Genomic DNA, 27,728 nt, shown 5'->3' with positions numbered 1-27,728 from the left:
TCTCGGGGCCAAATCGACTGCTTACTACCAGTAAAACTTTGACCGTGGTCGTCCATCTTTAAATAGTGACGACACAAGTGAGTAAGTCGAAAAACTGGAATGAATAAACGGAACGAATGATTATATTTATTGACAAACGAAAAACTGAAATGAATGTTGCGCTCACGATATTTGACCATATATTTCACATCATATGGTGATAACGTTATTATATGAATATTTTTAGACTTTATCAACATATGTGTAAAATATTAAAAAATATGTAAACATTATACAGAAATAGTAATATTAGTTTTGGTTATGTTTTACGTTTCTTTGGGTTTCCAAGTTAGATAACTCCTACGACCACCAAGCAAATAGGAACCTACGTCAGTGGTCCTGAACCACTTTTTACTCACGGAACTCTCTGATTACTATTTTATTGTAGTGGACCCTATAGCCATTTGATGTTTAAAAAGCTAATTCTGTTGATACTTCTTTCAAAATTCTTATTCTGTTTTTCACATGTGTAGGTTGAGTTATTCAAAAATTTGAAAATTAGCTTTTTCTTGCTATAAATACATCTAAACCGAAACTTTTTCGTGAACCCTTAAAATAAGACCGTTAACTATTTTTTTTACATAGACCCAAAAAAATCCTGTATGAACCTCCTGGGGGTCATACGGACCCTGGTTGAGAAGCACTGCTCTATGTGATCTTTGGATCTGTTAGAAACAACGACCAAAAATCCTTTAAATGTCACTCCTTATATATATAATGTGATTCTACTAACTTCTAAATTATAATAAATGGGCTTGATCAGTGTTGATCTGGGACAAAAACAACGATTCTGATGCCCAGTTATTTCTTTTACAGGATTGAGAAAAACTGAAGGACCGTTGCCAAAAACGTGTGAACCAGAGAGGGGGAATATGTTGAATAAAATCATAGTCAACTGATCCTCCTGTATGTTTTTTTACTCAAATCCAGGAACTTTCCAGAATCCAATAAAGATATTGTTCACAAAGAAAAATTAACTACTAGTACAGTGCTAGAGATACAAATAATATATGATTTGAGGTGCTGTCATAGTGGAAAGATCGCTAGCAAATGATTTAGCGTATATGTTGATAACACCAATGCCAACATATTTAATGCAGTGAACAAACAAATTTTAATTGAAGGAAATTAGTCCCGCAGTCACAGGAAAACATTAGTATAATTCAGATTTAAAAAAGAAACTTCAAGGAGAAACAATTATGGTATGCAAAGTAAAACAAAAATGTAGCTAATTCAGTGGGAAGGTGTTTCACCTTGGCAGCATGGTGACAATGATTCTATCTTTAATCAATTTCAATGGAGTATGCTAATCACCAACCAAATAATTTTATCCTATTGTTTATCTAAAAGATTCTATTTTTAATTTAAATTAAGTATGCTAATCACCAACCTCATCATTTTATTCAGTTTTTCAATAAATTTAAATGAGCTACACTGTAATTTTAAAGTATGTCAATACCAACCTAACAATTTCAATTTATTTTTAATTAATTTAAATCATATATGTTAATCACTGACCTTACCATTTGATTTTCAAGCAGAGCATATTGTCAGGTATTTTACCTACATCATATCTTAAAATTTCCTAGCAGTGCCGTCTGTCTACCAGAACCATTCACAAAGCTTTAGTTGATCTGGGACTATAGTGAAAGACATGTGCCCAAAGTAGCATGCAATGGGACTGAACCTGGAACGTTGTAGTTGGGAAACAAACTTCCAAACCACAACATTTCTTACTAAGAACAACATGGGAGAAAACTCTGGAATGTAGAAATTGCTTAAGAATTGAATAGAGATGTAGAGTGGAGAGTGAATCTAATCACCAGTATAGTAGCAATGGCAGACATGTTTCTGTTGTATTAGATATCTGCAGCAAAGCATAATCAAAGAATACAGATTGACTAGAATAAAGTTTACATTGTTTTTCAGACGTAAAATTCAAATTCAAAAGTTCAATTTCCACTGAGGTTGACTTGGCCTTTTAGCCTTTTGAAATCAATGAAATAATTACCAGTTGCATATTGGAATTGATATAACCAACTATCCTTTCCCTCAAAATTTCCAGACCATTTGCCTCTAACAGAAAGGACTAATATTATTGAAAGGATATTGATAATGTTGATTAGTTTCTACAACTGACATAAAAAGTATTATTATTAAGGTGACAGCTGGTAGAGTTGTTAGCATGCCAGGAAAAATGCTTAGCAGCATTTCATCTGTCTTTACATTCTAAGTTCAAATTACACCAAGATTGACATTGCCTTTCATTCTTTTGGGGTTGATAAAAAAAGTACCAGTTGAGCACTAGGGTTGATGTAATCGACTAGTCCCCTCCCCACAAATTTCAGGCCTTGTGCCTGTGCTAAGAGCACCATCCGAGCGTGATCGTTGCCAGGACTGCTGACTAGCCCTCATGCCGGTAGCATGTAAAAAGCACCTTTCGAGCGTCATCGTTACCAGTGTCGCCTTACTGGCACTTGTGCTGGTGGTACGTGGAAAACAACATTCGAGCGAGGGCATTGCCAGTGCCGCTGGACTGGCTCCTGTGCAGGTGATATGTAAAAACACCATTTGAGCGTAGCCGTTGTCAGTACTTCCTGACTGGCCCTCGTGCTGGTGGTACGTAAAATCACCCACTACACTCTCGGAGTGGTTGGCATTAGGAAGGGCATCCAGCTGTAGAAACTCTACCAGATCAGATTGGAGCCTGGTGCAGCCATCTGGCTCACCAGTCCCCAGTCAAACCGTCCAACCCATGCCAGCATGGAAAGCGGACGTTAAACGATGATGATGATGATGATTAACCAGAATTGTTGGCATGCTTCACTGCATTTTGTTCCATCTCAGTTCAAATTCTGCTGAAGTTGACTTTGCCTTTGGGGTTGATAAAGTAAGTACCAGCTGAACACTGGGGTTACTGTAATCGATTTACCCCTACCCCACCTGATATTGCCAGTCTTGTGCCAAACTCTGAAACTGCTATTAATATTATTATTAAAGCAGTGAGCTGGCAGAACTGTTAGCACACCAGGCGAAATGTTTAGTGGCATTTTGTCTGTCTTTACATTCTGAGTTCAAATTCTCCTTTTGGAGTCAATAAACTAAGTACCAGTTGAGCACTGGGGTCAATAAAATGAATACCAGTTGAGCATTGGGGTCAATATATATTTACACACACACATGCACATATGTATGTGCATGTCTTTGTTTGGCCTCCTACCACCTGTGCTTAACTACTGCTGTTGGTTTGTTTACTTCCCTGTAACTTAGTAGTTCAGCAGAAAAAAAAAACCAATAGAATAAGTATCTGACTTTAAAAAAAATAAGCAGTGGAATCAATCTGTTTGACTAATAACCCTTCAAGGTGGTGCTCCTGGTGTGTTTATGTCCCCATAACCTAGCAGTTTGGCAAAAGAGACCGATAGAATAAGTCCTGGGGTCGATTTGCTCGACTAAAGGCGGTGCTCCAGCATGGCCGCAGTCAAATGACTGAAACAAGTAAAAGAGTAACTAGTTAGTTGTTTTACAAATTATCATTTATTACACATTATTTCGTTTTGCAGCCATAAAATACATACATGTATACATACATACATACATACATATATACACACATAGTATACACACACACACACACATACACACATATATATGAGTCGAATGCGAGAATTCCTCATCATCATCATATATACATTTAGGCGGACATAAAGAATGTGGACCCCCTTTCATTATTAAAATTTTTTTTTTTTACAGAATGCTCCATTTTCGAATACGGAGATTCTGATTCTGCAAAAAAAAAAAAGACCTCATTTTGAAATTTTAATTTTCCCCCACCCCCACTAAATTCTTCAATTTTCACTTTTTTTTTTTTTTTTGCGAAATATGTTGAAAAATACGGAGATTATGACTGCAAAAATAGAATTTCTGAAAAAAGTGAAAATTGAAGAATTTGGTAGGTGGGGGGATTAAAATTTTAAAATGCAGTTTTTTTTTTTTCTTTTTGCAGAATCAGAATCTCCGTACTCGAAAATGAGTAATTCTTTAGAAAAAAAATAAATAAATAAATAACGAAAGTGGGTGTGGTCCGCATTCTTTACATCCGCCCATACATATATACACAAACACTCACATATATTTATATATATGTGCCTACATACAATATCAGCAATACTTGTGCAAAATTTTAAGTTCGATAAGACTTACATCATACCTCATAGTTCCTCTTCACCCTATGACATGATCCAGACGAACTGAGGTAAGTTATCTAGTGCCAATATGGGTCACAAGCTCAGGACTATAGGAGTACCATGATATCAAAACGCCAGAAAAATATCACCAAAATGTTCAATGCCATTCCATGCACGTCTAGTTTTACATCAGTGATCTACATTTTTTTCTTCTTCTGACAGATATGTGTATGTATGTACGTATAAAAACAACTGTGTGTGAGTGTGCACATACACATAGTGTCATTTAATCATCAATGAAAGCATTTTCCAGGCTGTTTGCTATTGAATAAACTGAGGATATTATTATCTTACTCAAAAACAAGTGAAGGTTGGTGACAAGAAGTGTATCCAGCTGTAGAAAATTTTGATTCGACAAAATTTTGTCACATTGTGTCCTTGAGTAAGATATTTCATTTCATTTTAGTCGACTCAACTGAAAAATTAGTACCAACCTAAATTTGGTGCAGCCCTTCTGCTTTCATTTCAGAGAGCTGAGACAGTTTCTTTCTGTTCTTGACTACATAGGAACTTAAAATAGTTAGGAAAAAAAAAAAAAAACATGAGGGGGGTGGGGCTAATGCAATTTCGCACCTCTCCTTAAAAAATGCATTTTTTTGAAAAAAATGTTTTGGATTCCTAAGTTTTAGATGTTGGAGATTACAAATATGTAAAAAAAAACAATAATAAATAAAAAAAATTATCACTGTCTACTAAATATGGTGGTCCTATAAAAGACAGTGTTACTGTTGTTTTTAGCCCCGGGAAGACATTCATATCTATGTATCTCTTTATACACATATCTTACTCTTTTACTTGTTTCAGTCATTTGACTGCGGCCATGCTGGAGCACCGCCTTTAGTCGAGCAAATCGACCCTGGGAATTATTCATTGGAAGCCTAGTACTTATTCTATCAGCCCCTTTTTGCCAAACCACTAAGTTACAGGGATGTAAACACACCAGCATCAGTTGTCAAGCGATGTTGGGGGGACAAACACAGACACATAAACATACACATATATATATATTTACATATATACGACGGGCTTCTTTCACTTTCCACCTACCAAATCCTCTCACAAGGCTTTAGTCGGCCCAAGGCTATAGTAGAAGACACTTGCCCATGGTGCCACACAGTAGGACTGAACCCGGAACCATATGGTTGGTAAGCAAGCTACTTACCACACAGCCACTCCTGCGCTTATATCTATATGCTTATTGAATTTAAAATTTTGCAAATATAGTTTCTTGCATATTCGGGATCTCTGTCATCTAAAACATAGGAGGGAAAAAAATTTCGAAAAAGTTCCAAATTTTAAGGAGGGGGAGTGTGGTTGTAGTGGTGGTGGTTGAACTTTTTTTTTTTTTTGCATATTTGTAATCTCCAACATCTAAAACGTAGAATTCCAAAAAGATTTTTTCAAGAAAAGGTATTTTTCAAGGAGAGATGCAAAACTGCATTAGCTCCAAACATGGTACATTTGCTTGTGAGAGATAATCAAGGCATGTAGGGCTTACATTATCTGGCATACCTCCAGATGTGACCCCCCCCCCCCCCACCACATACACCGCTGAATTTGTTTCGTCTTAACTTCCAGAAAAATAGATATTTTTCCAGAAAGTTGGATCTTTCTGATTTGGCGGGCGCCACTTGTATTCTTAACGAAACACTTTCAAACTTGGGACACTGGTAGAATATGTCGTATAAGTTTTTTACAATTACATTTCAGATGGTGTAGACTCCAATTATATCAGAATTTGTGTTAGAAGAAAAAAAATTTCTGAGATCTGGTGAGGAGTTTCGGAAAATTCTCACGAGTCGGTTTTGTTTTTCATAACTTTCGGAAAAAAAAACAAGTATTTTCTTGATGAAATTTTCTACAAATACTTTTCAGGGTGTGTAAATTACGATTACATCGCTATTTAATAAGTACATGAAAATAAGAGCGCACACCCACATACACACAGAAACACATCACAATTTTTTTCGGAATTTCAAGTTTCATTTTGTAGTTCTATGCGATGTATGTCAGTCAATATGTGCACAAGTCCACCAATTTTGTTTTTCATATTAAATTCCGATATAATTGTAATCTATACGTTCTGAAATGTATTTAAAGAAAATTAAACCTTTCTTTCTAAAAAATATGAGGAAACAAAATTGATTCGAGTGAATTTTCGCATATCCACTCCCCACTCATACTCTTTACTCTTTTACTTGTTTCAGTCATTTGACTGCAGCCATGCTGGAGCACCGCCTTTAGTCGAGCAAATCGACCCCAGGACTTATTCTTTGGAAGCATAGTACTTATTCTATCGGCCTCTTTTGCCGAGCCGCTAAGTTACAGGGACGTAAACACAGCAGCATCAGTTGTCAAGCGATGTTGGGGAGACAAACAGACACACAAACATATACATATACATATGCATATATATATATACATATATACGACGGGCTTCTTTCAGTTTCTGTTTACCAAATCCACTCACAAGGCTTTGGTCGGCCCGAAGCTATAGTAGAAGACACTTGCCCAAGATGCCACGCAGTGGGACTGAACCCAGAACCATGTGGTTGGTAAGCAAGCTACTTACCACACAGCCACTCATGAAATTTTTTTTTTTTTTTTCACAACAATTTCTCATTCAACAAATAATTGAATTCTACACCGTCTGAAGCGTATTTATTCAACATTTCATTTTTAAAATATCCATTTTTCTGGAAGTTATAAAGCAATAAAATCAGTGGCAGTGGGGGGGGGGGGAATACATGTGGAGGTATGCCTATCATCTAATGTGTCCTTACCATATTTAACACAGTAGAGAGCAGTTTGAGAAAGATTTGGCTATTATTTTTAGCATGTCGAACGATCGCTCTAACTTGGCAGTTAAACTTAGACATAAGGCGCACAGAAAGGGCTAATATAGCCCTCTAAAGGTTTCCAGGATGTGAATGGAATTAAAATAGAAAAAGAAGGCAATAAGTACACGAACAACAACTAAAAACTTTGTATAAAAGTTTTTATTTATTTATTTATTTTTGAGGATGCGTAAAAGAAACAAGGAAGATAAAACAAAAAGAACTATTAGAGTTACACTACACTTGAATATTACGCGAATCAACGAGGATACATCTATGTGTTCGTTCGACCTGCTAGAAATAACAGTCATATCTTACTCAAATCATACTTATGACTGCGGGTCACATTAGACGATGTAGTCTTAGATTAAACTTTCAGAATAAATGATGCGCTAATCATAACTAGAACGTCTTTAATAAGTCTACTCGATCACTGCCAGCCTGGGGCTAAATATCTTCCAGTCCTAAAATAACAAATACGAAACTGCTACTTTATTCTGATAAACTGTTATTCTCTACTGAAATAAGATATATATATATATATATATATATATATATATATATATATATATATATATATATATATATATATATATACATATATACTTTATTCTGATAAACTATTATTCTCTACTGAATTAAGATATATATACATATATACTTTATTCTGATAAACTATTATTCTCTACTGCAATAAGATATATATACATATATACTTTATTCTGATAAACTATTATTCTCTACTGAAATAAGATATATATATATATATATATATATATATAGACAATCAAATCGATCTGATAATATTTTAGATTTTAGACGGACAGAAAACGAACACCTAGAATGGGAATGTTAAAAAGCATAAGAACAGATTAACAATATTCTGTTGAACTACTATTCTTAGAACCGGTTCAGCCGACGACAATACGCACCATTTTTGACTCAAACCTGACGATGGTAGAGGTAAAGGCTGGCTGTCAGTGACAGCTCCTCTCGGCAATAGATGTCATAATTGCTTCACATTTACGTCACAAACTGACAATTATCTCTCCTTATACACTGAGTGAAAGTACGAAGATACTTCCAGTGTAATAACGTCGTCCCGACTTGTTCCAATTGTTGTTGTTTCTGCTCTAATTAATGTCATGGAGACGACTTAATTATTCGGCTGCGTGTACCCCAATCGTTTCCTCTTCTCATAATCGTTGTCTTCCACTGATCTCTTCAGACACAGACATATACACATGGCTCGGTAAGTTTGTCTTTTTCGTCGCAAATATCAAATTGCATTTGTATTAAGTAGACTACACGAATTAATGCAAAACACACAAACATTATATTATATTATATTATATATTATATTATATTATATATATTATATTATATTATATAGGTGTACATTTTGAGTGTATTGTACACGTGTCATACATACATACAAATAAATACACACACACACACACACACACACATATATATGTATATACATACATACGTATACACTACATAGGCACACGTCATCTAATGCTTGTCATTTCAACACTTAATCAAGTTTCATCATTCACTCGCTGTGTGTATATATATATATATACATATATATATATATATATATATATATGTATATATATATATATATATATGTATATATATATATATATATATATATATATATGTATATATATATATATATGTATATATATATATATATATATATATATGTATATATATATATATATATGTATATATATATATGTATATATATATATATATATATATATGTATATATATATATATGTATATATATATATGTATATATATATATATATATATATATGTATATATATATATATATATGTATATATATATATATATGTATATATATATATATATGTATATATATATATATATGTATATATATATATATATATGTATATATGTATATATATATATATATATGTATATATATATATATATATATATATATATGTATATATATATATATATGTATATATATATATATATGTATATATATATATATATGTATATATATATATATATGTATATATATATATATATATATATGTATATATATATATATATATGTATATATATATATATATGTATATATATATATATATGTATATATATATATATATGTATATATATATATATATATATGTATATATATATATATATATATGTATATATATATATATATATATATGTATATATATATATATGTATATATATATATATATGTATATATATATGTATATATATATATATATATATGTATATATATATATATATGTATATATATATATATATATGTATATATATATATATATGTATATATATATATATATATATGTATATATATATATATATATGTATATATATATATATATATATGTATATATATATATATATGTATATATATATATATATATATATGTATATATACATGTATGTATATGTATATATGTATATATACATGTATGTATATATATATATACAACAGAAAATAACGTGAGGACGTGATACAGATTGTGTGTGTTGTACGTTGTGTCTACAAACTTTGAAGTACATTTATGGAACTCGTGTTTTAAAGTACACATGCCACATAACACATACGTGTTGTTTGGGATGCCAACCGATAAGCGAAAACATTTATTAGACAGTAGAGACATATGTATTAAATGTAAATGTTTATGGGAATGTATGATTATTTATATATATATATATATATATATATATATATATAGGCAATCTTTCGTTTTAAACATTGCCTATATTGGCATATAAACTCATTCTTAAGAATCGTTACTGTGAGGTATCGTTAGATTTTTAACAAGTGTATAGATTTTACTTGAGTTATTATATCCAAACGCATATGATATAATCATATACACATACCTTCTGAAGCATATGTATACTGAGTTTTAACACCAGGTTATTATTATCGCTATACCTAAATGAAATATATATATATATATATATATATATATATATATATATATATATATATATATATATATATATATATATATATATACATATATATATATAGGGAGAGAGAGATTTAAATGTACGGCATAAGATCAGATCCTGTAACGGGAAAAGAACCACGTTCTTTCTACTTGCATACATACAAACTTATGTTATATATAAATGTTATATATAAGTGTTATGTACTTGGGGATTGATTGTGACATCAGTTGCGCTTATCGAGGTCTATTCAAGCAGATTGCTTCGATAAGCCCAGATAGACGAAACCAGAGGTCATGGTCAACTCGCGCGTATGTGTATGTTTATTCATTCATTCTAATACCGTTGTTTAATTCTTTCATCAGTTACTGTTTTGCCGATGTTATTTAAAAACCTTAACATAAATAAATGCATGCATATATATGTGTGTGTGTTTGTATACATACATAACACACACACACATATTTTTATATATACACACACACACATACATACATACATACATACATACATGATTATTTACCGTCCGCTTTTCATATTGGCATGGGTTGGACAGTTTAACAAGAGCTGGCAAACTACAGGACTGTGCCAAGCTCTAATCATCTACTTTCTCGTGTTTTCTACGGCTGAATGACCTTCCTAACACCAACCACTTTACGAAGTGTACCAGATGCCATTTTTTCTTTTTTTTTTTCTTTTTGGTGGGACACCAGCTTTGGCAGGATCACCAAATAACTTGCAAGACAAAGACCTCTTGACAAGGAAGAAAAATAGTGTTGAAGGAGATGGCTTTGTGCCAGTCGATGAGAGGTGAAACGAATAATACAGAGAAAAGGAGAAGCGTTTTGCTGGAAAAGAATGGAGAGAAAAAAAAAAAAAGAGACTTGGAGAGAAACAGAGAGAGAGAGAGAGAGAGAGAGAGAGAGAGAATGCATGTATATCCATGTGTGTGTGTGTGTGTGTGTGTGTATATATATATATAATATATATATATATATATAAATCCAAATTTAAGGAATTGAGTAGGTAAAATCCAGGCTACATACGCTTCCTAGCTAGTTGGACCTCAGAAATAGTAATTACTCAATGAGGGGGTACTTGTTTGAGTAATTATTACTTCCAAGGTTCTGCTAGCTAGGAAATATATGTAGCCTGGATTTTTATTTGTGTACACAGTAACTTTGAACTATAAAATAACTTATTTCAGCTGAATGAACTTCAGTATGGGAAACATTTACAACCTTCTGCATCAATAAACCACTATTGTTCCTGAAAGTTGTTTTTTTTTTATATATCTTCTATGGATTACTTGAAGCGTAATAATTTCCTACACCTGGATCCTTGGATGTTACCTCCAGCTGTAGAAACTCTGCCAGATCAGATTGGAGCCTGGTGTAGCCATCTGGTTCGCCAGTCCTCAGTCAAATCATCCAACCCACGCTAGCATGGAAGGCGGACGTTAAACAATGATGGTATATATAAAATAAATAATAAATGCGCCCTTTTAAAGCCTAGCCAGGTTTATGGGCCCGGTTTCAGTGGCGTATCTGTTTCCCAGCTGGACGGGACGCCAGTCCATCGCAGCGTTACTCATTTTTGCCAGCTGAGTTCACTGGAGCAACGTGAAATGAAGTGTTTTGCTCAAGAAAACAACGAGTCACCCGGTCCAGGAATTGAAACCACAATCTTACGATCATGATGCTGACACCCTAACCACTAAGCCACGTGCCTCCACTATGATTCATGAGAGAACACGCAAAAGAACACAAGCAACATTTGATGCTGTCTTCATAAAGCAACCACTGTGCAAAGAAGAGCCATTGCCTAGACCTTCATCTTAGATATAGCATCTTTTATCCTGCTTTGCACTATTGCTTTTCAACTAAATCAATGGTTAATAGGCCTATGTATTGTGTAATTAAAGTTAATTTCACCTGTTTAATAATTTCATCCTTTAAGCTGCCTCCTTTCTACTGTAGCCTCACTCAGTCATAGGGGATCATAGTTTTGTTAGTGATGTGATGACATACCTAGTGCTGATGCCATGGAAAAAAAAACCATGTTTTGACCTAATTAACACTGATACTATGCTATAAAGTTGTTGGAATTAGGAAGGGCATCCAGCTGTTGAAAAACATGCCAAGCAGTCATTGGAGCATGATGTAGTCCTGGGAACTATCAGGTCCTTTCAAACCATTCAACCCCCACCAGCATGGAACAAATGAGGACGGTGATGATGATGATTAAGATTTCATGTAGCAATCATACCTCACCACTTCTTCCCATGTCTTTTTGGTCTTCCTTTTCCACAGGCTCTTTCCACTTGTATCATTTGACACTTTTCCACCCAGCTATCATTTTTCTTTAAACATCCTATGATTATATCTATGCAGTCTACTTTCCTGTATAAATCTTGCTTAAGTCTTGTTTGCACTATCAAACAATATATCTCTTAGCTTAATGGTTCAGAGCACTCAGTCAGCATTTGAGAGGGGCAGGGCTGGATTCCCTGTGGAGACTTGCTGGCCACTATTTTTTTTTTTTGTTATTGCCCTCGTGGCCAATAAAGAAAACATTAAAGCTCTTTAGAACTACAAGAGTATTTCACACCTTTCCAATTCTCCTTCTGTTTTAAAATATATTTTGTTCTTTGTTACAAGAATTCTATAGCAGATGATTCGATTTTGAATATTAGAGTATAAGTTATTTAACCCTTTCGTTACTAACCCGGCTGAAAACGGTTCTGGCTCTGTAGTACAAATGTCTAGTTTTCATAAGTTTTGAATTAAAATCTTCCACCAAACTTTAGTCAAAATTTAGGTTCCAAACATTAGCTAAATGATAACTAAGTTATTTTACTAAATTCTTTGTTATATTTAAAATAATTAAAAGAAACACAGAGCATCTCAAAATAAATACAGTAACGAAAGGGTTAAGGGAAAGGTCTTTAATCATTTATCTTTTGTGATGCCAGCTGGAGGAGTGGGTAGAGAATAGGACATTATTTGAAGTGAGATCTGAGAAATAACAGATGTTGAAGGTCACAAATTATTATCTTCCAGTTGAAAGAACAGAACTGGAAATATTGATTGAACAAATAGAATGTTATGTAACAAAAAAGAAAACCATAAGCTGCAATGGTTTTTAACAAACTCTTTAAGAGCTAGACAGGGGGGGGGGGGGGCTTCCATATGATAACTTGACCTGCTAAAAGAATGCTACCACCTGAAAGGGGAAGACGGAGGAGCATGTTATATAGGATAAAGACAGGGTTTCTATAACTGGAATACTTTTGATCATGAGTTTGCTCTGTCTTGGGAATGAACTACACATCCCCCATCTGTGAGGTGTGGCAGGGGATTATTACAGTCTCACTGCATGGTACCTTGGGCAAGTCCCTTCTACTATTGTCTCAGGCTGACCAAAGCGTTGTAAGTAGATTTGGTAGATGGAAACTGAAAGAAACCTGTCACATATATATACTCTTTTACTCTTTACTTGTTTCAGTCATTTGACTGTGGCCATGCTGGAGCACCGCCTTTAGTCGAGCAAATCGACCCCAGGACTTATTCTTTTTTTTAAAGCCTAGTACTTATTCTATCTGTTACTTTTTGCCAAACTGCTAAGTTAGAGATGTAAACAAACCAACACCAGTTGTCAAGTGGTGGTGGGGGACAGACACACACACACACATATATATATATACATACAATGGGCTTCTTTCAGTTTCTGTTTATCAGATCTACGCACAAGGCTTTGGGAAGCCTGAGGCTACAATTGCAGACACTTGCCCAAGGTGCCACACAGTGAGACTGATCCTGGAACCATGTGGTTAGGAAGCAAGCTTCTTACCACACAGCCATGTACACACACAAACACACGTTTAAATGTCTGTGTGTGGGTTTGTGTGACCAATAGAATTAGTACCAGACTTTAAAAAAAAACTATGCACTAGGATCAATTTGTTTCCCTAAATTCTTCAAAGCAGGTGGTGGTGCTCCAGCATGGCCACAGTCCGTCCATTGGTTGAAACAAGTAAAAGATGACTACAATGCTGTAATGATTCTGCCAATCCACTACTCTGCATTGAATATAATATTAATAATCCTAGAAGAAGCCATCTTATAGAGAATGTGCCATGTAAAAGTACCTGGCATACTGTAAAGCAGTTGGAGTTAGGAAGGGCATCCAGCCATAGAAACTATGCCAGAACAGACAATTGAGTCTGGTGCAGCTCTCCGGCTTGCCAGCTCCTGTCAAACCGTCAAATCCATGCCACACAGAAAATGGACATTATATGATGATGATCATGATGAACATAAATAAGACTTCTGATAGTGTTCCATGAACAAAAACAGATTGTCTTAACATCCTAGTTTAACAAATCTAGTTCTCAACAACTTACAAAAAGAGTACAAAGTTTAACAATAGATAAAACTTGATATTATATTTCAGAGAAGAGTTTAACAATGGAGAAAACGAGATATTATATTTAAGAGAATGAGTAACTATCCAAGGATTATTTTGCCTTTCTTCCTATTTTTGGGTGGAGTCGATATTTGGTTTTAATACAAGTAAACACATATCTACATGCTTGTTGAAACAGTCAAAAATTTGAAAACCGACAACAACAAATGCCAAAATATCACTAACAAGATATGTGGTAGCTTGGATGTGCTGGAAGCAGAAAGTTTATATTATTGTTATTAAAAGAACCAAATAAAGAACTGCTTGCTCCCACCAACCAACAACTATAAACCCTTTAGCATTTAAACTGGGCATGTGGAGGGGTAATGGCCCAGTGGTTAGGGCAGCGGACTTGCAGTCGGAGGATCGCGGTTTCGATTCCCAGACTGGGCATTGTGTGTGCTTATTGAACGAAAACACCTAAAGCTCCACGAGGCTCCGGCGGGAGATGGTGGCGACCCCTGTTGTACTCTTTCGCCCCGACTTTCTCTCACTCTTTCTTTCTGTTTCTTGAGTAATGCTGCGATGGACTGGCAACCCGTCCAGCTGGGGGGAACACATACCCCATAGAAACCAGGAAACCGGGCCCATGAGCCTTGCTAGGCTTGAAAAAGGGTGCATACATAATAAATATTTAAACTGGCCACATCCAGCCCACATACTCTGCTTGTTTTATATTCAAACCAGCCAAATCTGACCTCTCACACTTCCCCTACAGTGTCATTCTAAAAGCAATCAATCACATCATCGAAATCTCAAAGCTATGAGATAATGAACGATTAGTTCAAAGCAATGTGAATAAATAGGCATTACATTTGACAGAGTAACCTGAAAGCTAAAGAATTAAATAACCATAGCCCACAGTTTCTTATAAAACATTATTACTTTCCAGTCATATTTTTATAGTGTGCTTTCATGACACAATGAAATACATCTCTGCGTGGTATACAGAGCTTACGTCAAGGCTTGCATTGTAATGCTTCAGGTTTATAGTTTCTACTGCATTGAAAATACTTCTTACACAGTAAGACGTCTTATTGATGTATTTGTATGCTGCTTTTTTAAAATCTATTCCTAAAATAGTTGTGTGATTAAGAAGTTCAGTTCACAGCCACATGGTTTTGAGTTCAGTCCCATGACACGGTACAAGAGTCTTCTACTATAGTTTCGGATCAATCAAATCCTTGTGAGGGGATTTGTTAGACAAAAACTGAAAGCCAATTCATCATCATGCCTTCCATGCCAGCATGGAAGGCAAAACGATTTGACAGGAACTAGTCAGGCAGAAAACTGCACCAGACTTCTATATCTGTTTTGGCATGGTTTTTACAGCTGGATGCCCTTCCTAATACCGACCACCCCACAGAGTGGGCTGAGTGCTTTACATGTAGTACCAGCGCAGGTGTGGTTTTGGCATGGTTTCTACAGCTGGATGCCCTTCCACTTTACAGCATGGACTTTACCAACCACTTCACAGCAAGGACTGGACACTTTTTAAGTTTCAGGTTACTTGGGGACCCTTTCAGGTCCCCAAGTAACTTGCAAGACAAGGAATCTTTGAGAAGGGAGAGAGGGCATTGGAGGAGGTGATCTTGTGTCAGATGACCTCCTCCAATGCCACATCTGTATGTCATATATGTATATCTGTATGTGTGTATAACATTGAGCAATATTTTTAATCAAGCATCATCATCATCATCATCATACAGGGGATGGTGTTCATTTCCAGTCTTCCATATAAAACATGTCTGAACATGGAGAACTATCACCTTGCCTGGAAACAGGTGAGGGTTGGTGACAAGAGGGAGCATCTGACTGTAGAAAACCAACTTTGATAAGTTTCATCTAACCCATTTAAGCACAGAAAAATGGACATTAAAATGACAATGTCAATAATGACGAAGCTGATATTATAGGAATTTTTTTTTCTGTTTTCAAACCCCACATGTTGTTTTTCTCTATTTTCCACAACTTTATATTTGGATAGTTACTTCATATCTTTTAGAGATACATTATTACTTCTTAGGACAAATACATCTATCAAGAGGCACTTCCCTTCTTGAAAGTCCTCAATGACAATATCTGGTCTTGAAGCCTTCATTTCTGATGGTCGGTGTATGCTAGACAACAGTTACATTCAATTTCACTGGGTTCGAGTCTCTGTTTCCAAAGTCCTTTACTATCTTGTATGTAACAAACGTGCAAACATACACACACTCAGACACATACACACTCATATATAAAATGTGTTGTCGTGTTGGTGGTATAAAATGTCCTTTACTAGTTGTATGTAATGAACATGCAAACACTCACAACACATACACACTCATATACAAAATGTGAAGTCATAGTGGTAAAATTATTTTAAATAAAATATATTGTTTTAACTGAAATGAAAATAAAAATTGCATGTTGACACTCGCGGGGTCTAATACCACCTTGTAAAATTTGATTTGATTTGGTGGAGTCATTTGAGAATGCATAGGGAACAGACTGACAGACAGACAGACATTAACCAATGTTTTTAATGTTTTTAACTGTGTTATGGGTGCCGGGGGGGATCACTAGTGTTTGAGTCAACAAAATCTGAGGGGTTAATGATTTATATATCTGGTTACTGAAATCAAAACACTTAACCTTTGTCAGCCTATTTGCACTGGCTATAAATCATGCAAGCTGTAGCTTATGGCTGTGTATAATTGACGATTCTTTCTCCACATGTGAAGTGACAAGTTTTTATAACAAAAAAGATGCACCTGTGTGTGTGTGTGTGTGTGTGTGTGTGTGTATGTGTGTGTGTGTGTGTGCGTGTGTATTTACAACTTCCACACTTCAGATTGTAAAGGTAATTTATGGACACCCTGTATGTATGTGTGTGTGTGTGTGCATGTATATATATATATATGTATATATATATATATATATATATATATATATATATATATATGTATATATATATATATATAATAATATTATTAGGGATAAAATCCAAAATTACAGGTAAAAACTCAATTAAAATCAATTTATTAAAAATTAAAATTAAATTAAGTTTCACAGAGTAAAATATATATAAATATATATATTATATTTTATTATCTTTATCTTATGATATTTACTTTGTATTATATTATACCCATTTATTGTAATTTTAATTATTAATTTTTCTATATGTGACAGTGGATTTGAAATGAAATAAAATGAAAGGTGAAAAGTGAACAAAAATACTGTTTGCCCTTAATTAAGCATGAAACCAACAGAGCTGGATAGACTGCCTGGTAGTATTTGTTCAGGCTCTTTACATTCTGAGTTCAAATCCCACAAAGGCTTTACATCATTTCTGGGTCAATAGAATAAATACCAGACCACAGTGTTGTTAGAGCATTGAATGGAGTTCCTTGTAGTCTTTGTTCTGGACCTCTGCAGTCTGGATTCATGGGTGGTGGAAAACTTGAATGGTTTAACTCTGCCACCTGGTCTGGTCTTTAACTGGCATGCATTCTTTAGGTCAGGTTTTCCCACGCCCCATTCAAGAATAGCTTACCTCAACCAATCTCAGAGGCCTTGAAAAGGTAAAAAGTCATGGCTAATGCCCATCCTTAACCTGACTAATATGATTAAAAAATAAAGATAGACGAATAATAATCATCATCATGGTTTAGTATATAAAAACAAAGAAAACATTTGACTTACCATGATAGAAACTGCACCTCAGTTTATTGTCACAAGTATTCAATGTTTGTATTTTTTATATCCCACAGTGAGTGGATTTTTCCTGTCGTTATGCAAATAACAATAAATTTATGTGAGAGTTAGGAGTGGTTCTTTTCAGTTTTTTCTTTTCTTTCCTATTTATTATTTTTTTAGTAGAGGTGCAATGGCCCAGTGGTTAGGGTAGCGGACTCGCGGTCTTAGGATTGCGGTTTAGATTCCCAGACCAGGCGTTGAGAGTGCTTATTGAGCGAAAACACCTAAAGCTCCACGAGGCTCCGGCAGGGGATGGTGGCTAACCCTGTTGTACTCTTTCACCACAACTTTCTCTCACTCTTACTTCCTGTTTCTGTTGTGCCTGTAATTCAAAGGGTCAGCCTTGCCACACTGTGTCATGCTGAATATCCCCGAGAACTATGTTAAGGGTACACGTGTCTGTGGAGTGCTCAGCCACTTGCACGTTAATTTCACAAGCAGGCTGTTCCGTTGATCGGATCAACTGGAACCCTCAACGTCATAAGCGACGGAGTGCCAACAACAAAGTGTGTACTATAAAGATGTTTGTGTATATACTTTCATGTGACCATGAAACAAGTCATTGAATCATGAAGAGATTCCTATGAATCAACAAACAGGCTTTCTTTGTCATCAGTCAAATGGAACCAACTTAGACATGTTGTTTGGAATAACGAATTATAATGGTTAAGCTTATTGTAATTAAAAAATATTACTCTTGTGTATCAATCAGGTTATACTTATTGTTTGTATATCCTTCCTTTATCTTTTGTCTTTTGATTTTTATTTGTTTCAGCCGTTGGACTGTGACCATGCTGGAGCACCACCTTGAAAGGTTTAGTCAAACAAATCGCCCCAAATACTTATTTTTTTTATAAGCCTAATACTTATTCTATCAGTCTCTTTTTGCCAAACTACTAAGTGAGGGCGATGTAAACAAATCAATACTGGTTGTCAAGTAGTGGTGGGGGACAAACACACACATATATATTACAAGCTTCTTTCCACCAATGAAATCAACTCACAAGGCTTTGGTTGGCCTGGGCTATGGTAAAAGACACTTGCCCAAGGTGCCACACAATGGGACTGAACCTGTAGTCATGTGGTCGGGAAGCATGGAAGCAAACTTCTTACTTCAGTGCCACACCTCTGCCATGCTTGTGCCTTATAAATTTCTAAATACTGGGTGCTTTAATTTTTGTTCATATCAACAATATTAATTACACCATGTGTGCTCGTGTTTGTGTGTGTGTGTGTGTCTGTATTGTTTGTGTGTTGTGTAGCAATGTGGTTAAGAAGTTTACTTACCAACCATGTGGTTTTGAGTTCAATCCCACTGTGCTGCACCTTGGGCTGGTGTCTTCCTCTATAGCCCCACATCAACCAGAGCCAAAACCTTGTAGATGAATTTGGTAAATGAAAATTGGATGAAGCCTGTTGTGTTTATATGCATAAATACATATACATGTGAAGGTGCATGGCTTAGTGTTTTGGGCAATTGTAAGGTTGTGAGCAACACATTGTAATTCACGTTGCTCCAATCCACTCAGATGGTACAGTTGAGTTACATCTGTAATTCAGAAGAGTCAGCCTTGTCACATTCTGTGTCACTCTGAATCTCCCTGCAAACTACATTAAGGGTACTCATGTCTGTGGAGTGCTCAGCCATTTGCATGTTAATATCACGAGTAGGCTGTTCAATTAATTGGATCAAGTGGAACACTTGTCGTTGTAATCGATGGAAAGCCAGTTCACATATACATTGTGTGTGTGTCCATGTGTTTGTTTACATATGCCTTCCGTGACAGTTATTACAGAGTGTTGTTTTTATCTCTCTTCTTGTCAACAACTTGTCGACTTGCTTCACTCCTTCATAGAAGTACGAGATAAGAGATCCTTTGCTTAAAAAACAAATAAGAGTTAGTGACAGGAAGGGCATTCAGCTGTAAAACAACACATGAATGATATATTGTCCAATCCATGCAAGCATGAAAAAAATCGACATAAAATTAACTAATGAATATATATAATATTGATATATTTATAACTTATTAACCTGATCAAATATCTCTGAGAAGATATCATCATCATCATCATCATCATCATCATTGTCGTTTAACGTCCGCCTTCCATGCTAGCATAGGTTGGACGATTTGACTGAGGACTGGTGAAACCAGATGGCTACACCAGGCTCCAATCTGATTTGGCAGAGTTTCTACAGCTGGATGCCCTTCCTAACGCCAACCACTCAGAGAGTGTAGTGGGTGCTTTTACGTGCCACCGGCACGAAGGCCAGTCAGGCAGTACTGGCAACGGCCACGCTCAAAATGGTGTATTTTGTGTGCCACCCGCACAAGAGCCAGTCCAGGGGCACTGGCAACGATCTCACTCGATAGTCCTTACACATGCCGCGAGCACAAGTGCCAGAAAGGCGACGCTGGGCACAGGTGCCAAACTGATTTCACTTTCGCTTGCCCCAATAAGTCTTCGCAAGCTGAGTTTCGTGTCCAATGAAGGAGATGACGTTGGCATGGGTGCCAGTCGTCGAATTTAACTCAATTTCGATTTCACTTGCTTTCGATGCATCTACATCAAAAATGCATACATACATCCATCTGAAAGAGGGCCCTTCGATTTGAACTATATTTGAAGGAGTAACTAACATGTTTATAATTATCTCAATTACTGCTGAGCACTTTTAATCCATAATAGGGCACTTGTACTGGTGCACCGAAAAAAAGCACCTGTGCTAGTACCACATAAAAAGCACCTGTATTGGTGCCAGGTAAAAAAAAACATCCATGCTAGTTCCACATAAAAAGCACTCATGCTGGTGCCGTGTAAAAAGTACCAGTGTTGGTGTCACCTGAAGGGCATCCAGATGTAGTAACTTTGCCAAAATGGACAATTGGAGCCAGGTGTTGCTCCCCAGCTTGCCAGCACCTGTCAAACCGCCCAACCATGTCAGCATGGTTGGGCGGTCATTATATGATGATGATGATGATGATGATGTATATACTCTTTTACTTGTTTCAGTCATTTGACTGTTGTCATGCTGGAGCACCACCTTTAGTCGAGCAAATCGACCCCAAGACTTATTCTTTGTAAGCCTGGTACTTATTCTATCAGTCTTTTTTGCCGAACTGCTAAGTTACGGGGGACATAAACACACCAGCATCGTTTGTCAAGCAATGTTGGGGGGACAAACACAGACACACAACACACACACACACACACACACACACACACACACACACACACACACACACACACACACACACACACACACACACACACACACACACACACACACACACACACACACACACATATATACATACATACGGCGGGCTTCTTTCATTTTCCGTCTACCAAATCCATTCAAGGCCTTGGTCGGCCTGAGGCTATAGTAGGAGACACTCGGCCAAGGTGCCACGTAGTGGGACTGAACCCGGAACCATGCAGTTCGTAAGCAAGCTTACTTACCACACAGCCACTCCTATGCCTATGCACATATATATATATATATGCATACACACACACACATACATATATATATATATATATATATATATATATATACATATATATATATATATATATATATATATATATATATATTTAATTATATGTATTTCTTCTATCTTAATGAATAAAAATTCTTCGGATAGAATAAATAGGTTAATAGAAACCAATGTAGCAAAGAACACAAAATAACTGTGGTGTAGTTCCTGTTTTTAAGGCAGGAACTCCTTGAAATTTTGGGTATTTGAGTATATTTAAAAATTTAAGGAATGGAGAAAACGCACGTTATAATTGCATACTTTATTCCTATATATGTTTCAAAGGATTACAACCTGTGTGATCCATAGGGATCTGTGATATTAAAATTGTATTACGTTTAAGATGATTCTCATGCATTCCCTGAAGAGAAGGTTACAATTTTAATATCACAGATCCCTATGGATCACACAGGTTGTAATCCTTTGAAACATATATAGGAATAAAGTATGCAATTATAACATGCGTTTTCTTCATTCCTTATATATATACGTAGTGGTTTTGCAGAATTGTTTGAGCATCAGGCTGCCTTTCAGTATGTAACTACATACCTTTGTATTCTAAGTTCAAATTCTGCTAAGATCCATTTTGGCCTCTCCTCTTTCCAGGCTTGGTAAGGTATGTCATGTACTAGACGGGAATGACATAATCAACTAATGCATCCTCTAATTATAATATCAATATAGTCAATAATCTACTGATGTAAATCTCTGATAGCTGAAAGAAAGATGAAGCAATTGACTTTATTTATCTGTGCACCAGTAAATGTGATGTACTAGTATGGTAAACAAGTAGCATTTTCTGTAATGTGTGTGTGTGTGTGTTTGTGTATTTATATATATATATATATATACTTATACTTATAGAGAACAAATTTTAGAATGAATTGTAGGTATTTGACATCTACTTCTAGCACTGGCGATGGACATTTCCAGTGGCCCTTATCTATAACTTTATTTATATATATATCATCATCATCATCATTTAACGTCCGCTTTCCATGCTAGCATGGGTAGAACATTAAAGCTTAACGTACATGCTGAGCAGAGTTCATGGTCAACTTTTGCCAAGCAGCTTCACTCTGTGTATTTTAGCTTCATTACTATGGCAACAGTCTGGATACTTATTGATCAGACCTTGTATATATGTGTATATATATATAAACAATATATGAGTATATGCATATATATATATATATATATATATATATATATATATACATGTATGTACATACCTTCATCTACATGTACATATAGATACATATCTGGGTACATGACGTTGCAAAAGAACATGGACAAAATGATAAACAAGGTACAACAAACAAGCAGGCCACATAGAGAACATATCCTTCATCAGCTGCCACCATTAAAACACCGGTGTTTCGAAGAGTTAGGGCATATATATATATGAATAAGCAAAGATATTATTATTATTAATAATAAATAATAACAGCAATGATATAAGTGGCCAGCAAGCATTAAAGCCAGAATAGCAGATTTATAAATTTTTAATTAATTATTAATTATAATTGAGGGTACACGAAGTACCAGTGTTGCTAGAAATAAGAGTCAAAAAATACTCTAGCCATGATTTCACTGAAAATACAACAGGCTGATGAAAGTCGAGGAATGAGCAAAAAATAACTTACTGAAAATTGCAAATGCTTACCTCCCACTCCCGAATCCTATCCCCTTGGCCCTGTGCCACTGTATCCTTGCTCTCCACTAGCCCCTTCCCCTCCGACCTGTGTGTTCCACTCATACGCCCTGTCTCACTGTATTATTGCTATCTGCTAGCCCTTGACCTGTGTGTCCCACCCACGCATAACAAGAAAACTTTTCACTAACCCTAACCCTAACCCTAGCCCCAACAAACCAATCTACATCTCCACATCTCTTCTCTTCCTCACATTTCTTCCTTCATACACTATGCCTGTACTCTCACTCCCCAATCCTGTCTTCATGGCCCTGTTCCTCTATATCATTGCTATTCTATAGCACCCCCCTCGACTATATATACCCAAGTTTTCACCATTCACTCCACTCCCCTCCGCATTCTTTAATCACACTCCCTTCACAATATCCTGCCACTTATATTATGGCATTCGTACCTCAAGGGTATGCCCTGGCACTATATCTCTCACTTCCTTTACTCTACCATCCCATTTATATTCTGATCCCTATCCCTTGTGAGTACGTCCGGCATTTTTCCATCATCTAAGTTACAGGGACATAAACACAATAATATTTGATTGCCAAGTGGTAGTAGGGGGTTCAAACATTGACATAAAGACACACACACATGCCCAGCGTCACCTTCCTGGCACTTGTGCCGGTGGCACGTGTAAAGACATTCAAGCGAGATCATTGCCAGTGCCACTGGTCTGGCTCCTGTGCAGGTGGCATGTAAAATACACCATTTTGAGTGTGGCCGTTGCCAGTACCGCCTGACTGGCCTTTGTGCCAGTGGCACGTAAAAGCACCCACTACACTCTCGGAGTGGTTGGCGTTAGGAAGGGCATCCAGCTGTAGAAACTCTGCCAAATCAGATTGGAGCCTGGTGTAGCCATCTGGTTCACCAGTCCTCAGTCAAATCGTCCAACCCATGCTAGCATGGAAAGCAGACGTTAAATGATGATGATGATATATATATTTATATATGATGGGTTTCTTTCAGTTTCCATCTACCATATCCACTCAAAGCTTTGGTCGACCTGCTGCTATAGTAGAAGACTCTTGCCATAAGTAGAAGACTGAACCCATAACCATATGGTTGGGAAGCAAGGTTCTTACCACTCACCTGTGCCTACACATATTACTGCACAAAAAACAATTCTTCCTGAATAAGCACTGCTGAAATTGGGGCGTTTCTTATATGCCTTATCTTTATGCCATCTACTACAGTACATACATTTGACACAAAGTTTTTTTTTCCCTCATTTGGCCCAGGATATGTTTCACCCAGCATACTTTCCTATAGCATTTCCCCTGAAACTTACTCACCTAGTAACCCTGAGCGCTGTAATGGTAGGAAAATTGTTGAAGCAATTAAGAAAAGAGTTTCCAGTTTACTTGTGCATGTAGGAGGGATAGAGAGGCGTAGGATTATACATAGAGTTATTTTGGTTGTTAATCATTTAGTGCCAAAATGTTTGGCATTCTGGTTTGGTAGTACAAACGGCTACAAATAGCAAAACACAAAATTTTACTTACTTCACACAGTTTACCCAAAACGTAATCATCGCCACTGTAACATCCATTTTGTAATATGCTTGCATGGGTCAGATAGAGATTATACCGTGGCAGATTTTCTGTGGCCAGATTTTTTTTTTCTTTATCCATTTTTTCTCTCATCCCTTTCTATCTATGAGCATAGGCTTAAAATGTCTATGACTTTTCCATTTTTCCCAAGCATCAAACTAATACACTTGCTTGTTGTTGCCTCACCTATCTTTGTCTTTTGTTTTCTGTACATAGGAACCATATGTATATATATATATATATATATATATATATATATATATATATATACATATATATATATATGGCAAAATGATTTATCTTCAGTCCTGTTCTGGAATGTGATATTGATGAGCTACAAAATGTCCATCACTCCTCAGTAGAATTAGAGGTGAGTCATCTCACCTGTCCATAACTTTGAGATATTTTAACACCCAGTGCTTTGAGAGAGTATTCTCTACCTTGCCAAATTGCAGTCTGCAAGCAAGTACATGAAGTATATATGCTAAGTACATGAGATTGATTATATTTATATATATATATATATATATCATCATCATCGTTTAACGTCCGCTTTCCATGCTAGCATGGGTTGGACGATTTGACTGAGGACTGGTGAAACCGGATGGCAACACCAGGCTCCAGTCTGATTTGGCAGAGTTTCTACAGCTGGATGCCCTTCCTAACGCCAACCACTCAGAGAGTGTAGTGGGTGCTTTTACGTGTCACCCGCACGAAAACGGCCACGCTCGAAATGGTGTCTTTTATGTGCCACCCGCACAAGCCAGTCCAGGGGCACTGGCAATGATCTCGCTCGAAAATCCTACAGGAGCCAGTCAGGCGGTACTGGCAACGGCCACGCTCAAAATGGTGCATCTCATGTGCCACCCGCACAAGAACCAGTCCAGGGGCACTGGCAACGATCTTTATATATATATATATATATATATATATATATATAAATGGAACTAGATGTGAGTTATCTCGCTTGTCTATGACTTCCAAGTGTTTTAACACCAGCTAAGTTGACTAGAATATATTCTCTTATGTCAATAATGACAGCTTGCCCACAAACTGGCAAAACACATACCTTGTGTGTTCGTGTATTTGATATTGTTTTTATCCCTCAGACTGCTTCTCATTCATATTTGATATATATATATATATAAATATACACACACACACACACATATATATATGTCAGTGCTGCCTGACTGGCTCCTGTGCCGGTGGCATGTAAAACGCACCATTCAAGTGTGGTCGATGCCAGTACTGCCTGACTGGCCCTTATGCCAGTGAAACGTAAAAAGCACCCACTACACTTTGGGAGTGGTTGGCATTAGGAAGGGCATCCAGCTGTAGAAAAACTGCCGGATCAGATTAGAGCCTGGTACAGCCTTCTGGCTTGCCACCCCTCAGTCAAACCGTCCAACCCATGACAGCATGGAAAGCTGACGTTAAATAACTACGATGATGATGAAATACATGCGAGGCATAGGTGTGTGGTTCTAGAAGTTTGATCACCAGCCACATGGTTTTAAGTTCAGTCCTACTGTATGCTGCCTTGAGCAAATGTCTTCAACTATAAGAACCGAGTTTACCAAAACTGAGGAAAGCCCATCATGTGCGTGTGTGTGTGTGTGTGTGTGTGTGTGAGAGAGAGAGAGAGAGAGAGAGAGAGAGAGAGAGAGAGAGAATGTGTATGTTTGGATGAGTGAATTCATATTTCCTTTCTCTGCACATGTTCACTGGTTGTAGTTCTATAGACTGGGAGCTTGCTGCATCAGTTGAAAACAGATGAGACTGTATTCAGGAGGGTATCCAGTTCAAAAATCTTCTGCCCCTGCCCCCAATGTACTTCCATCTGATCTATGCAAACGTGGGAAAAGTAGCCAGTAAAACAACAGTGACAGTGGTGGTGACAACAGTAAAATATTGTACTCAGTATGCGCACACACACACACACACTTTTTAAAAGCAGAATCAGTAAGTGAAGAACTTCAGTTCTTGTTTCAAATACTCTTACCTGATTGATGTGTTCTGTCATTCAACAATGGTATTTGTTTCTCTCAGTTTGCAAGCTGTGTACCTTTTTCTGACCTCCTAACCCACCCTCTATGGAGGGTGATTCATATTTTACCCAATTCGAATAACGTCTGTTACTTTGGTGACATTTTATGATTCTTTGTGATTAATTAGAATAGTATTCCTACTCCTTTCAACTAATTATTGTTTTTTAATTAGTGCTTGTCAAAAATCGATGTAGCTAACATTTTCATGCCATACTTTATGATACTGATGTGTCATAACTTTCATTCTAAGAGTCTCCGTTGGTTAACTATTGACAGCTGAAGCTGTTCCATTCTCAGCATTAGTTTATCTTCATCTATAATCTGGATTTAAATATATTGATGATATTTTCCTGGTGATATCACTGGAGACATAGATCTTTTGGGAGGTACTAGACATCATTCATCTGGTCTGTAAAGTGTCCCAGTACCCAACAGTGTGGTGGGTATATTGATAATTTACTACATGCTTGGGATATTTTTAGTAGCCAGTGTCTCTGTCATGTGTCGCCAGGTGTCACTTTGAGGATTTTATACATAAACTTCATTGTAGTTGTGACG

General features: G+C 36.2%; 1 protein-coding gene and 1 long non-coding RNA gene across 3 annotated transcripts in view; one reads left to right on the top strand and one right to left on the bottom strand.

The window, feature by feature from the left end:
• On the bottom strand, window positions 1-27,728 carry LOC149132628 (uncharacterized). Its single transcript, XR_016244223.1, has 4 exons — window positions 27,125-27,728; window positions 19,607-19,694; window positions 18,266-18,347; window positions 1-94 (listed from the first exon to the last, which is right to left on the bottom strand). It is a non-coding gene; the product is annotated as an uncharacterized LOC149132628 (long non-coding RNA).
• The window catches only part of LOC106874302 (ectonucleoside triphosphate diphosphohydrolase 4), a 57,045-nt gene continuing 37,283 nt past the window's right edge, over window positions 7,967-27,728 (top strand). The window contains exon 1 of one of the 2 annotated variants that reach the window (XM_089362369.1): window positions 7,967-8,375. In XM_089362369.1, the coding sequence (XP_089218495.1) occupies window positions 8,368-8,375 (8 nt within the window). In that variant the 5' untranslated portion in view covers window positions 7,967-8,367. The remainder of the gene's footprint in view (window positions 8,376-27,728) is intronic. The other variant, XM_089362365.1, reaches the window with a different exon arrangement.

The sequence above is a fragment of the Octopus bimaculoides genome, chromosome 14 (assembly GCF_046866305.1).
Source record: "Octopus bimaculoides isolate indiv1 chromosome 14, ASM4686630v1, whole genome shotgun sequence".
Taxonomy (NCBI): Eukaryota; Metazoa; Mollusca; class Cephalopoda; order Octopoda; family Octopodidae; genus Octopus; species Octopus bimaculoides.
Note: the sequence above shows the minus strand (reverse complement) of the source record. Positions and strands in the feature narration are given on the sequence as shown.